Source organism: Notothenia rossii (genome assembly GCF_949606895.1).
Source record: "Notothenia rossii genome assembly, chromosome: 9".
NCBI lineage: Eukaryota > Metazoa > Chordata > Actinopteri > Perciformes > Nototheniidae > Notothenia > Notothenia rossii.
The window spans coordinates 63,518,605-63,532,169 of NC_136907.1; the positions used below are offsets into that span (position 1 = coordinate 63,518,605).

Genomic DNA, 13,565 nt, shown 5'->3' on the forward strand with positions numbered 1-13,565 from the left:
TTTAGAAGTACACCAAAACATAACTGCCAACAATGTAAATGCTGTGTTGGTAACAAAGTTAATGTAAGAAAATGTTGAGTTAAATACTTTTGGCACTGTATATATGTAGCAGGTATATAAATTAATTGACTGATTGATTTCTCTGAACCTGTTTACCAGGTAGCTTCTAGCTGATTGTGAAGATGGTATCTTTATGTGAACCCGTGCCAGTTTTAACGCAGTGTTAATGTCCCTGTCAGTGTTATGTCCTGTCAGCCGCTCAGGATTTTGGTGTAATTCAGGAGGGGTGAGGCAGGTATATAAATATACAGGAATGCATTCCACCAATAATCCCTCACGTTTTATTTGATTGTTCCAATATTATTTATTGTCACTTTTATTTTGGTATGTTTACTACAAAAGACCGTTTTGGGAGCTAATGCTTTTATTTTGAAGTCTTCACTTTCGGCAGTGTCTTCATCTACCTGCGTTGCACCCTCTCTCACTCAGTTGTTTGTATGGCAGACTGAGGTGAGGAGAGTTTGTCATGTGCTCTTTGTAGATTTCTGTTCTAAATGATGTTTACAGTGTTTATATAATCTTAAACTGTGAAACAAGGTTATAATATCATTCCATGGTGCTAATGTGTTGCTGTGTAGTTGTTTTGCAGAAGTTTGAGTGTTTTAGCAAACTTTTAGTTAAGTGTACTGTTTAGCAGCACTTGTGAGGACTCACACACAGCACCTGCAGCATGTTTAATGGCGTCTTTTCCCCACCACAGACTGGTGTGTTGCAGACGTCCATGTGTATTAATGCTGCTGCATTATTGTGTTTACTTCATGCAGGTATGTTTGTTGCTCCCATGTTTTTGGTCTATTGTGTTTTGTACTATGTGTTTATTTTATTGTTTTATTTACATGTCTAAAAATACTAATTAGCCGGTGGTGTATACATTTCCAGTGTAACTGTAATTGTACAGTGTATTGTGATCTATTGTGACAGATTTTATATCTGAATGTTTTATAAGTACTAGTCTCTCAGTTGTTTGTATGGCAGACTGAGACTGGTGTGTTGCAGACATCCATGTGTATTAATGCTGCTGCATTATTGTGTTTACTTCATGCAGAGGAATAAATACGCCACAGTTTCGGTTAAAGACTACAACCGAATCTCCTTGTCCATCAAACACGCACAACAAAACGCAGAGTCGTAGCAAGGGTCTGCTGAGAAGTAGGCCCAGACCGGCTACATATACAAAGCTTGGAAAAATGCCTATTGTAGCTGTCATACTTGCATACAGTGGCAACTAATAGTATTGTGAAGACATTTCATGACAAACATCGACAGACTGTTACTGCACGCTGATTGTTGTGGTCCTATTTAGGACAAAACGTTCAGAGCTGTCCTTGTTCCAGTCCGCCCCTGATTGATTAGTGCTTTAACTCATAAATTACACCCAATGTTAAAGCTTGTTGATGATATGTGAGATTGTAAATTGTCATACATTCTAAAGTGTTCTCTGTATTTTTTTCCTTCAACAGATACCAAACCAAAGCAAGATCAAACAGCACTTTTAAGAGCCTTTTTCAATTTCTTCTCTTCTCCCTCCTCAGAGCTATATTCCCTACATTTCTTCCTGTCTTCTCCCCATTTTTACCATCTTCATCTCTGTCTCTTTACCACTTTCTCTTTTGTATTTATATGCATGCAAACACACACACCTGTGTGTGTTTTGATTTCTAGTTCCTGAAATGGCTGCTAAACAAGGCGAGGAACAGCTAGAAGATGCCATTTTCCTTGCCGATTTACTTTGTAAACAACTGAAGGTACATTTTTTAATTTCAATTGTATTGGTTTTGTGCCCGATGTACTGATTAGGTTGATTGATTATGTGCTTGTAATTTTGTAATGCTTGTAAGTGAATAGGAATACACTGGGAATGAAAAGCAGCTTGTTGTGAAAATGCATGACTACTTTATTGAAGGAGGAAGAAGACAGGGCCAGAGCAGCATCTAACAGGAGCAGAATCCGCTGGGTTGGCAAAGATGCTCAGGGGTGTCCTCTAAAAAGAAGGAGCAGAAGTAGGGCAACCTGCCGACGTACTAAAGGTTTGTGCATGTATACAGGTATTCATGATTAACATATCATTTTTGTTTTGATTGTTCGCAACATGATTGGTACAGCATGTTTCAGCTTAGAGAGGTATTGAACAAATATCTGTTATTCCGTCGCACATATAAAAATAGGCCATTGTAATAAATAGTTAGAGTTGGTTAGAACTGTTAGAACTCTTTTAATGCATAACATTTGCCTGCGATTGCCTCCTGTTCTCTGTAATTATTATCTGTTACCAATATATCTATTATTATTATTATTATTATTTTCCAGCCAGAACTGTTGCCATTGACAGTCCAGTGACTGTGGAACCAGCTGGAGCAACCTCTGCAGTACCCCCTCAGCTTTTTGGTAGGATGACATTTACTATCATTGAAAGTTAGGAAATGTGTCAACATAACATCAAACGAATACGTGATGCAATATGAGTACGCTTTTGTGATGCTGAACATTTTCTTTTTTGTTTGTTTCCAGAAGATGAGATTCAGCAATTGCAGGAGCTTTTGGTTGATCAGCCATCAACCTCTTCCTCATGGTGCCTGCGCCAAAGTGCTGCCCAATTGGAGTGGCAAAAGGCAAGGTCCCATCACTTGGACAGCTTGCTGTCTTCAACTATGGTACCGGAAAGGAGATGCTCACATTGCTCCGCTCCTGCGGTCCTTCGCTGCAGAGAATGCATGCCCCTTGAATGGTTGTGTCATGACTGTGACATTTCTAAACACAGCATACACACCCTTCATATCAGGGAGTCCTTCAATGAAGGATATTTCAAATGTATTCCCCCAACAATGTCACTAGTCAAGACAAATGACATGTTCACTTTGAGAGACCAAGGTATTTCACTTAACACAATTTAGCCCCAAGTGGTTATTTTATAACTTTCCTAATGTGCTGCTAGTTTAAGACATATTTTTAACCTCTCTTCACAGATCGTCTTCTGCCCACTGGTAGGCCTTCACACTCGTGTAACCCTGAAGGTATTACAGAGTCTATAGGCAGGCCTGTCATTTTCGTCTGCATTAATGGTATGATTTTAAGTGTTCTTTTTGTCACTCTAATACAGGTAATGAATGCGATTGTTTTTACTAAACTGTATTTGTTATTAGGGCGTTATGATTTGCATCTCCCCAAGAGGGTGTGCAACACATGCCATTACGAATGGAAACCTGATTGAGGAGACCTCATTAGAAGCGGTTACTGGCCAGCTTCTGTGAACGGAGACACGTTATATTCCACGGATGTCTTCAAATCTTTTGAGGACCTGAAGACTGTGGCACCAGGTTTGTCCAGACAGGCCTTTTTACAGATGCTGGAACGGAGGACACAGCATTATGGGAGGGTAAGATGACTTTCACTGAGTATTGCATAAGTAGAGGGCATTGTGAAAGGATGCATTTTATTTTGTGTAGATGAAACGTGTTGATTGGAAATATGTTTATGTCAAAATAACTCAATTGAAAAGCTTACAATGTGACTGAAAGTAGTTTAACTAGTGTTACATTAGAGCTAAAAACCTAGCACTGGTAGAGGTAGGACATACTGTATAAGATCAAACATATCATAATCCAACTTTTGTTCTTTACTGAAGAACACAATTTGTATGATGAAAAACATAGTGCTCTTCTGTGGGAAAAAATAGGATTATGTATTTTACTGTAGAGAAAGTAGAGTCATGGTGCATATGACAAAAGCTGAAATAATGCTCCTTCTCTTCCAGCATCTGCCAATCCTAACCTGACCTTCACTTTTCAGGATATCGTGTGTTAGGGATACTCCTAATAGCCCCCCCTCTTGCCTCCAACCACTGCGAAAGTCTTCCTGTTTCCTCGTATTATTCTGACATGTGTAAGGTAACAATTTTGCTTCTCAAACTTCCAGACAGGAAAAATCCATGGAGATGTCTTCCAAAGAAGCTTTCTGGAGTATATGGCCTGCCAGTACGAGTGCCAGAAAATGACGTGTGAGGAACCCTTCTCATGCCCAGCTTCTACTCCCAAAATGTTGGCTGTGTCAGTGGATGGGAATAGGAAACAGTACCGTTTCCGACAGTCACAGAGGTACATCTTTTTTGTATGTCAATTGAATTTAAGAAGTAGCCTATCAATGATGATAATAATGAATTGAATATTTATTTTTGAATTTAGGATCGATGAACCACTTTTTAAAGGGCCGTTCATCATGGAAGACTCGGCTGTCACAGACTTTGTAGACAAAGTCAGAACAAATGTCAAATGTGTAAGCACAACATTTTTTTTCCTATGATTTTTCTAGCCTTTACTTGTTTTGAGAGTGTAACATTAAAATGTCTTTAATTGTAGACCCCAGGAAAAGGTACATGTGGTACCAGCCAGTGGTCAGCTGCTCGAGAGACAGCAAGAAGAGCCAGCAGGCTTGATGAAGAGGGTTTAGAGGTGGCTGTATGTAGACCTGGAGTGCTACTGAAAGCTCTCAACATGTTCAGAGGAGAAATATTTGCCTACCTCTTGTTCCTTCAAACGCAGTTTCAAGCTACAAACGTGCATTTTTATTGCACAGATATTGCTTGTAAATACTGGCCCTACCTCGAGAAAGTGGCAATGCCAGAACTGCGACCTTTGCTGAGCATGCAACCGTTTCTCTCGGTCATGCATGCCGAGGCCCATTCCACAAAGTGTGAGGTAGGCCCACTCTTATATTATTGTGATTGTAAGAATTTTTTTTAATTAATCTATGACATAATATATGTGTATTTGTTAGATTGTGTGGAGTGGGAGAAATGTGGAGGGTGCTGGTTTGACGGCCGGGGAAGAAGTGGAGAGGGTGAACAGCTTTCTGTCACGTTGTGCCATCACAACTAAGTACATGACAAAATCAGGTATGTCCTCTTGTCATTAGACCAACATAATTCTGTCTTGAAGTTTTTATCCATCTCTTACTATACTTTATCTTTGTCTTTAATGTAGTTTGTTTCAACAGTACTAGAGTTTTTATGAGTTGATTTCCAAATACCCAAGTTATATTATCTGCTTGTCAATTTTACTTTTAAAAACAGCTCGCAATGACATGTTGACTGTCCATGCAATGGGATGGAACAGACGGAAGCAGAAAAACCTTCATGTCGTGTTGGCCAAGAGATATGTCAAGGTAATTGGCCATGTAAGTATATATGGAAAAGTTTGAATGATTAATTACTGTTTTCAAGACATGAAAAGTTATGGAAATTTGGGTGAAAATCTTGAAAATACATCTGTATCGGCAACATCTTTTTTACAACAGACAATCGCAATGTTGGAGGGTGAGACTCAAAAAATGAAGGACACCTGCGAAGAGCTTGGATGCCCTGAGGACAAAGTCCAACAATGGGTTAATGATGTTAGAGACTGGGCAACAAACGGTATGCTGTTTCCTAACTTGATAATATAACATTGTTATTTACCGTATAGTATTAACACTTATGTTTTCTTTGTCTCAAACTGTGTTTCTTGTTATTTACCCAAGACAACACATCAGGCGACAATCAGTCTCTCCAGATGTCCATTGAGCAGCTATTTCTAGGGCTGTGCCAAAAGAAAGCTTGCCTCTCTATAGACAGACTGGTAAGTTATTATTATTCAGTTGCAGTCATGTAATTAAAAAATTCCATTGAACATTGTTTCTGTAATCTTTTTTACAATTACGTCATAGAGACAGCAATAAGATTTGGCAGTTGCGTCGCAAAAGGTTAAGGGAGGAAAAGACCAAACTCTTAGCGGCAATACGCCAGTACAACACCGGACAGCCTCCTGAAGGAGAAATCCAGGAAGAAGAGGTGGAGAGAAGACTGTCTGCAGAACAGCAAACAACAGACAGTCTAATATGGCCATGGGAAGTGCAAAGTGATGGTAAGAGCTTCTCTTGTTTGTGTTTATATAATATGTTTATTTTCTGGCACTAAGTAAGACCTATAACACCAGCTTCCCAGTCAATGGACTATGACCGGTCACTTATCCTACTGGTGCATGTCTTGGTCGGTAATGGTATGCCTGCTGTTCTTCTCTCTTCAGAATCGGTGTCCATTTTGGCCCAAAAAAAAGTTTTTGATGCTTACATGGGCAAAAGGAGACTTGTGGAGGAGAGGGCCATAATTGTGAGGGAGAAGAGGCAGCACTGCCTTTATCTGAGAAGTCAGGCTGACAAGATCAGGATGCAGATGCAACATGTGTCATGTGGAGGACATCGTGGTAAATTCCATGATGCCATAACCAAATACTACTTAACATCCACAGTGTGTACTAGTAACAAAAATGAGATGCCTTTTCACGATTCTATTCTCTATGTTCTGCCCTAGACATGACTCAAGAAGGGAGAGATGGATTAGCTAGTCTTCTAAAGAAAAGACTTGCTGACGTGGACACACACATCCAGCATCTTTCTTCGGCCTACAGCCTGGCAATCAGACCAAATGCCCCTCAATGGCCTGATGATACTGTGGAGAACCATGACCAAGACAGTGACATCAGTGATGACAGTGAGGAAGACCCTGATGAGGACATCACACACACCCTACCCCCACCTTTAGGAAAGGACGTTGGGGCACAGCGCCTCTCTCCCCCACCCTACCCCCTCCTTGAGGAAAGGACGCTGGGGCACAGCGCCTCTTTCCCCCACCCTACCCCCTCCTTGAGGAAAGGACGGTGGGGCACAGCGCCTCTCTCCCCCACCCTACCCCCACCTTGAGGAAAGGATGCTGGGGTACAGCGCCTCTCTCCCCAACCCTACCCCCTCCTTGAGGAAAGGATGCTGGGGTACAGCGCCTCTCTCCCCCACCCTACCCTGAAGGACACTAGGGTGTACAGCAGGGGTGGCCAACCAGTTAGAGGTTGAGAGCCAATCATTTCCCTGCGTTACTGCAAAGAGCCACATCATACAGATAGGCACACATGCTGGGTGTATGTCCCCCCACCTCTCTCTCTCCTTTCTGTGTGCTCCCTCAGTCTCTTCCTCTAACTAGGTGCTCATAGGATTCCCATTCTGTTTTGTTTTTTTATTAGTAAATTCACAATTCAATCTTTAAAATTTGTACATTTGGTTTCAATGTGGCCCTGCATTTAAAACAATCAAACATACTATTCATGCATAACATGACAAAATAAATAAATAACCTGAATGCAATTAGCCAAAAAAGATTGCCTAAAAACAGTTGGATCTTACTTGAATGTCGAATCATTGTAAATGATAATACAAAATCAAAGTACGAGAAACAATTCACAGCCAACAGCTAATCATTTTAACCATACTTTACGCTTTTCACTTTTCACAATATACACATGTTAGCCAACAACACTGTCGTATTTGAGCACCAGTCTGTAATTTTCACCAACCTCCACCAGAGTGCACCCATCCACGAAGTTCTCCAGAAAGGCATCCTTTTCTAGGTACACATGTGCCATCTGAATGTCTTTGCTTAAAATCCTCTTGAATATGTTCCATACATCTTCCTTTCTATTCCCATAATGGGCCAAGTCTCTCCTGAGTTTAACAGCATACCGGGCATGGCTCAGCACATAGTTGCAGAGATTCACATTGGGACCTTTCACTCCCCCACTCACCCCAAACAGCCACAACTCCTTCCAAACCAAAATTTTTAATATTCTATCCCCCCAACACTTCTCAATTAATCCTTTCAGCTGTTCAAAATACACCTTCAGCTCTCCACATTCAAATAATTCATGCATACACGTTTCCACCATTACCTTACACACATCACACTCTTTCTTCACCGTGACATCAAACCTGCTTATGATCAAATTGTTGTACACCCTGTTGTGACGAAACATAAAATCAAAATGCTCACATTCAATGCTATTCCATTTCACCCTTAAATTCCCCCATACCTTCTGCACATCAAACTTTTCACAAACATTTTCCCACACACGCTCAGAAGCAGGTCTTCTTATTTTGCCTCCCCTCAGCATTTTGTAAATCGCCCTTGTGTTTACTTTCTCAATTTTAACCCGAGTATCCCCCTCCCCCACATACATTTCCGCCACGCTCTTTCCACTTCTTGTAGACTCACGTTCAACCATTCTCACACACCCCGCAGGCATACCCTTTTTCACCCTCTCCATGATTTTTTCCGCCGTCCTCAACGGCATAATTCCCCCCCTACCCCTCACCTCATCCACTATCACCCGTGCCCCCATGAACTCCGGCACAAACTCATAAACTAAATCCCTTATGTTTCTATAACCCGCCCTCCACATTTGGAGATCAAACATAGGACGCTTCTGCTCCGTGATCATATGGTTCAGATAGATAGGCTGATTCCACACTTGCTCAACATTCACACACTCATGCTTTACCCCTTTCAGAAACTCCACCCATGCCATTGGCGCCTCCCTGTGGTACTCAGAAACACTGCTCAGCATTTATTTTCTCAAAGCCATAAACAAGGCGCTGTCCCCACAGCCTCCACACTTATTGATAGCTTCTTTTAAAAATACTTTCCACGCATGATCTTCCCCCGGTATCTCCACCCCCCTGATGTTCTTGTTCTGAGTTAGCATTGTGGCTAATGGTTCAGCCGACAAGGCGTACAGCATGGAGGAGAGAGGACATCCCTGCCTGACCGACCTCCCTAACCTAAACACGTTTGTAACGATCCCATTTATTTTAATGCAACTCACCGCCCGACTATACAATCTTTTAATCCAACCCACCAACTTCACCCCAAACCCTGCTTTCCCTAACACTCTATATAAATAATCATGGTTGACACGATCAAACGCTTTATTTAAATCAAGACTCATGACTATGCCACCCTTCCCCTCCTTCATGTGTTTAATGGTATCCCTGATGCTGCTTGTCGTGTCGCTTATAACCCTCCCCGGTACACTATACGCCTGAGTCCCACCCACCACTGTTTTAATGACCCTCTTTATTCTATTCCCTAACACCCTCGCCAATATTTTGTAGTCATTGTTAAGCATGCTTAACGGCCTGTAATTTTCTAACCTGTCCCTATCACCCTTTTTGTAAATGATGCTTATAACCCCTGTTGCCATGCTGGCCGGCAGGTCATCCTCCTCCTCAATGTGTTTGAACACCCTATGCAGCACCGGTACCAACTGTTCCCTAAATGTAATATAAAATTCTGCCGTTAACCCATCTAACCGCGGACTCTTATTCCTACCTGTGAGCCTCTCCACTCACACAGGGTTCAAATCAGGACGGAAAGAGCAGGTTGGTGAAACACAGGCGTTTATTAACTCCAAACAATAATATGCACGGGTCTCAAACGTTGCCCGGGTGGGAAACTTCAGAGGTCCTTTGGCGACCTTCCAGGATCCCGCCTACTGCATAACAGAACAGAACCAGGTTACGACATGCTTTTCTTCCTGCACTGATTACCTGATTCCGATCAGCTGTCTGGCCTCCGGCCGAGCCACTCCCTTCACTCCAGCAGCCAGCGCCCAAACCACACCCCGCTGCCACATACCCCCACCGCCCGACTCAGGCCGGGATCCCGCCGGCCGCAAGTTGACTCTCCCCCCCCATCCGCCGAGCGAGAGAGGAAATCAGCCACGACCATCCGGTTACCCGGCCTGTGGATCACCTTGAAGTTGAAAGGCTGTAACGCCAGATACCACCGAGTGATCCGAGCGTTGGCATCCTTCATGCGGTGGAGCCACTGGAGCGGGGCATGGTCCGACCAGAGGGTGAAAGGGCGCCCCAGGAGGTAGTACCGCAGGGCACCGACCGCCCACCGTATGGCGAGGCACTCCTTTTCCACCGTACTGTAGTTCACCTCCCTCTGGGCGAGCTTACGGCTAATGTACAGTACGGGGCGGTCGACCCCCTCTACGTGCTGGGACAAAACGGCCCCCACCCCACTGTTCGAGGCGTCGGTCTGCAACACAAAAGGGAGAGAGAAGTCAGGAGAATACAGAAGCGGCTTACCACAGAGGGCTTTTTTAACCCTCTCAAACGCCAGCTGACACCGCTCCGTCCACTGGACCGGATCTGAAGCACCCTTTCGGGTCAGGTCGGTCAGGGGACTGGTCAGCTCCGAAAAGGACGGGATGAACCGCCTGTAGTAGCCGGCCAGCCCCATGAACCTCCTGACCTCTTTTTTCGTCTTGGGCGCCAGACAGGCTGAAATGGCGGTTGTTTTCTCTATCTGTGGCCGCACCTGCCCGCTGCCCAAGTGGTACCCCAGATACCGTACCTCCCTCCGTCCAACCGCACACTTCTTCGGGTTGGCCGTGAGCTCCGCCTGCCTCAGGGACTCGAGCACCGCCCCCACCTGCTGCATATGCTGCTCCCATGTTTCACTGTGAATGATGACATCATCCAAGTAAGCAGCAGCATAGGCAGAGTGGGGACGCAGCACCCGGTCCATGAGCCGCTGGAAGGTGGCTGGAGCTCCGAACAACCCGAAAGGAAGTGTGATGAATTGGTATAAACCATACGGAGTGGAGAAGACCGTTTTTTCCCTAGACTCTGGAGAAAGGGGAATCTGCCAATAGCCTTTGGTTAAATCCAGCGTCGTGTAAAAGCGAGCAGTGCCTAGCCGATCCAGGAGTTCGTCGACCCGGGGCATTGGATAAGCATCAAATTTGGACACCTCGTTCACCCTGCGGTAGTCCACACAGAACCGGATTGACCCGTCGGACTTACGTACCAGCACGACGGGGCAACACCAGTCACTGGTGGACTCTTCTATCACTCCCATCTCTAGCATAGCCTGAAGCTCCGCCTGAACAATTTTCCTCCTGTGTTCAGGCAGCCGATAGGGCCGTGAACGAATGGCCACGCCCGGGGGCGTTTCTATGCGGTGGTGTATGAGAGAGGTGCGCCCTGGCAGCGTAGAGAACACGTCGGCAAACTGCCTTTGCAACGAAGCAACGTCTGCTCTCTGGCCCGGTGAGAGATTGTCGCCACAACCGACCGGGGCTACTTTGTTGCTTTTAATGACCTCCGGTCCCAACTCATCTCTCTCAATCACCGTGGTGGCCAGCGAAACCGACGCCCCCTCCCTCCATGCTTTCAGAAGGTTAAGGTGGTAAATCTGTGTTGCTCCCCCCCTGTCAGAACGCACCACCTCATAATCTACGTCCCCCACTCGTCGTGTGACCACGAAGGGTCCTTGCCACTTGGCGAGTAGTTTAGAGCTAGAGGATGGGAGTAATACAAGCACTTTATCTCCCGGTGAAAATTGTCTCAGTTTCGACCCTCTTTTGTACAGGCGCTGCTGACGTTCCTGAGCCTGGAGCAAATTCTCCCATGATATCTGCCCCAGTGATTGGAGTTTTTCTCGCAGGTCCATAACGTACTGTATTTCGTTCTTACTGGTGCTTGGACCCTCCTCCCAGTTTTCCTTAACTAGGTCCAAAACACCCCGGGGCTTCCTACCAAATAACAGCTCAAAGGGAGAAAATCCCGTGGAGGCCTGGGGCACCTCCCGCACTGCAAACAACAGAGGATCTAGCCATTTATCCCAATTACGGCTATCTTCGTGAACGAACTTACGAACCATGTTCTTTAGTGTTTTGTTAAACCGTTCCACCAGGCCGTCGGTCTGCGGATGGTAAACACTAGTCCGTATTGAATGGACGCCCAATAGTTCATACAGCTCGCGTAGTGTGCGTGACATAAACTGTGTGCCCTGGTCAGTCAGGATCTCTTTCGGGATCCCGACTCGGGAGATAATGTGAAACAGTGCCTGCGCGACGCTCTTTGCAGAGATATTACGCAGCGGCACTGCCTCGGGATATCGCGTTGCATAATCCACTAGGACTAGTACAAAGCGATATCCCCGTGCACTCCGGTCTAATGGCCCGATGAGGTCCATTCCAACTCTCTCAAAAGGCACCTCAATCAATGGTAACGGGCGCAAAGGCGCTCTGGGGATGGCCGGCGGGTTAACCAGATGACATTCACGGCAAGATGCACACCATCGCTTCACATCTGCGCGAATGCCCGGCCAATAAAATCGGGCCATTATCCGGTGTAGTGATTTGTTGTACCCTAGGTGACCTGACATGGGGTTATAATGAGCCGCCTGGAAAACCATTTCCCGACGGCTTTTTGGCACCAACAACTGGGTATTTATCTCTCCTGTCTGTGTGTCACGGCTTACACGATACAACCTGTCTCTAACCACCGTAAAGTGTGGGTGAGTGAGTGCTGCGTTTGGGTGTAGCTGGGAGCCATCAATACTCACCACCTGGCCGAAGGCGTGCTGAAGGGTCTCGTCCCTCGACTGTTCGAGGGGGAAATCTTCCACGGGAAACACCAGCGGGTCCAGAGGGACCTCCGCGGCCCCCTCCGTGTCCGTTTCCCCCTCGATGTCGTCAGCCGCCTCCGACTCTCCACTAAACACAGCACACAACTCACATTTCCCTGCCGTCCGTGAACGCACCCCCATAGCCCCCGCTAGCTTAGCAAGCCCCGGCCAATTCGTTCCCAAAATCAGAGGGTGCGTAAGGCGAGTGCTAACTCCAGCCCTGACTCTATGCTTTTTCCCCTTATAAGAAATTTCCAGCGTCACCTCCGGGTACTGGTGAATATCCCCATGCACACACCTCACCTTCACCCACGATGCTTCAATCAATGCCCCAGGCCGAACCAGGTGCTGATGGATCATCGTCTGATTACAGCCCGTGTCCATCAGAGCCTGGTGTGTACCCCCCTGTATACATACCGGTATACGGTACGTCCCTTCCAAATCGGGGGCGGCAACTGGCGGTCCTGCAACCCGAACCAGCTGTCCGACCTCCATGAGAGGACACTCCCGTCGGAAGTGGCCGGGCTGCCCGCACCGCCAGCAATCCTGCCCTGACGTCTGAGGAGCCCCCCGTGGTGCCGGACGACCAGAAGCGTAGGCCGGACCCTGGGGAGAGATAAAAACAGGAGGGTAAGGTAGAGCTAGGGGGGAAAGTGTCGGGGCTGCGGGGTTGGGGCCGTGTGATGGTGGGGAGGGAAGGTTAGCTGCTCCAGGAAACCTCCTCCTCGGGGCTGGGACGGGTCTGCCCGCTGAGACGGCTGGTGGTCGGGGCTCCTCTTTCATGCTCCGCCGGGGAAGCGAGAGGTGGTCCTCCGCAAGGACAACGGCTGCTTCCAGGTTGGCGGGGCGATGGCACTGGACCCAATTCGCCGTTGAAGATGGCAGGCCGGCGATTAACTGCTCCAGCGCCACCTGCCCGACGACTTCCTCAGCGGAGCGCACCCCCGGCTGGAGCCAGCGCCTCGCTGCATCCAGGAGCCGCTGCGCGTAGGAGAAGGGCCGGTCATCGTCCTCGAAGGGGAGGGCCCGGAACCGGCGGCGATGTCCCTCTGGCGTGCTGCCAAGCCGGTCCAGGATGGCCTTCCTCAGATGCCGGTACACATGCCGAGAGGCTGCTGGCAGGCTGTGGGCGGCTAGCTGCGCACTCCCGGATAGCAGAGGCAATAGCCGCGCTGCCCACTCCTCCTCCGGCCACCCGCACGCCGCCGCTGTGCCCTCAAATATG

The 13,565-nt window shown here is 46.7% G+C and overlaps 2 protein-coding genes across 8 annotated transcripts in view; one reads left to right on the top strand and one right to left on the bottom strand.

Annotated features, from left to right (window-relative positions):
• The window catches only part of LOC307018966 (uncharacterized protein), a 78,536-nt gene that overhangs the window by 13,581 nt on the left and 51,390 nt on the right, over positions 1-13,565 (bottom strand). The gene's annotated exons all lie outside the window — the stretch shown is intronic.
• LOC307018972 (uncharacterized protein) lies at positions 464-8,618 on the top strand. Of its 3 annotated transcripts, none has more exons than XR_013802549.1 (17): positions 464-824; positions 1,521-1,805; positions 1,964-2,087; positions 2,368-2,445; positions 2,569-2,928; positions 3,024-3,119; positions 3,201-3,433; positions 3,973-4,151; positions 4,239-4,329; positions 4,413-4,751; positions 4,831-4,948; positions 5,126-5,229; positions 5,350-5,467; positions 5,572-5,669; positions 5,800-5,954; positions 6,117-6,293; positions 6,401-8,618. XR_013802549.1 is itself a non-coding variant. In XM_079649547.1 (15 exons), exons 7-15 carry the CDS (start codon positions 3,401-3,403, stop codon positions 5,767-5,769), a joined length of 1,092 nt encoding a protein of 363 aa, XP_079505673.1. In that variant the 5' UTR covers positions 464-824; positions 1,521-1,805; positions 1,964-2,087; positions 2,368-2,445; positions 2,569-2,928; positions 3,024-3,119; positions 3,201-3,400; the 3' UTR covers positions 5,770-5,919. The 3 variants fall into 3 exon arrangements, 1 of the variants encoding a protein (XP_079505673.1); XR_013802550.1 differs by having other exon boundaries at positions 5,126-5,217; XM_079649547.1 differs by lacking the exons at positions 6,117-6,293; positions 6,401-8,618 and having other exon boundaries at positions 5,758-5,919.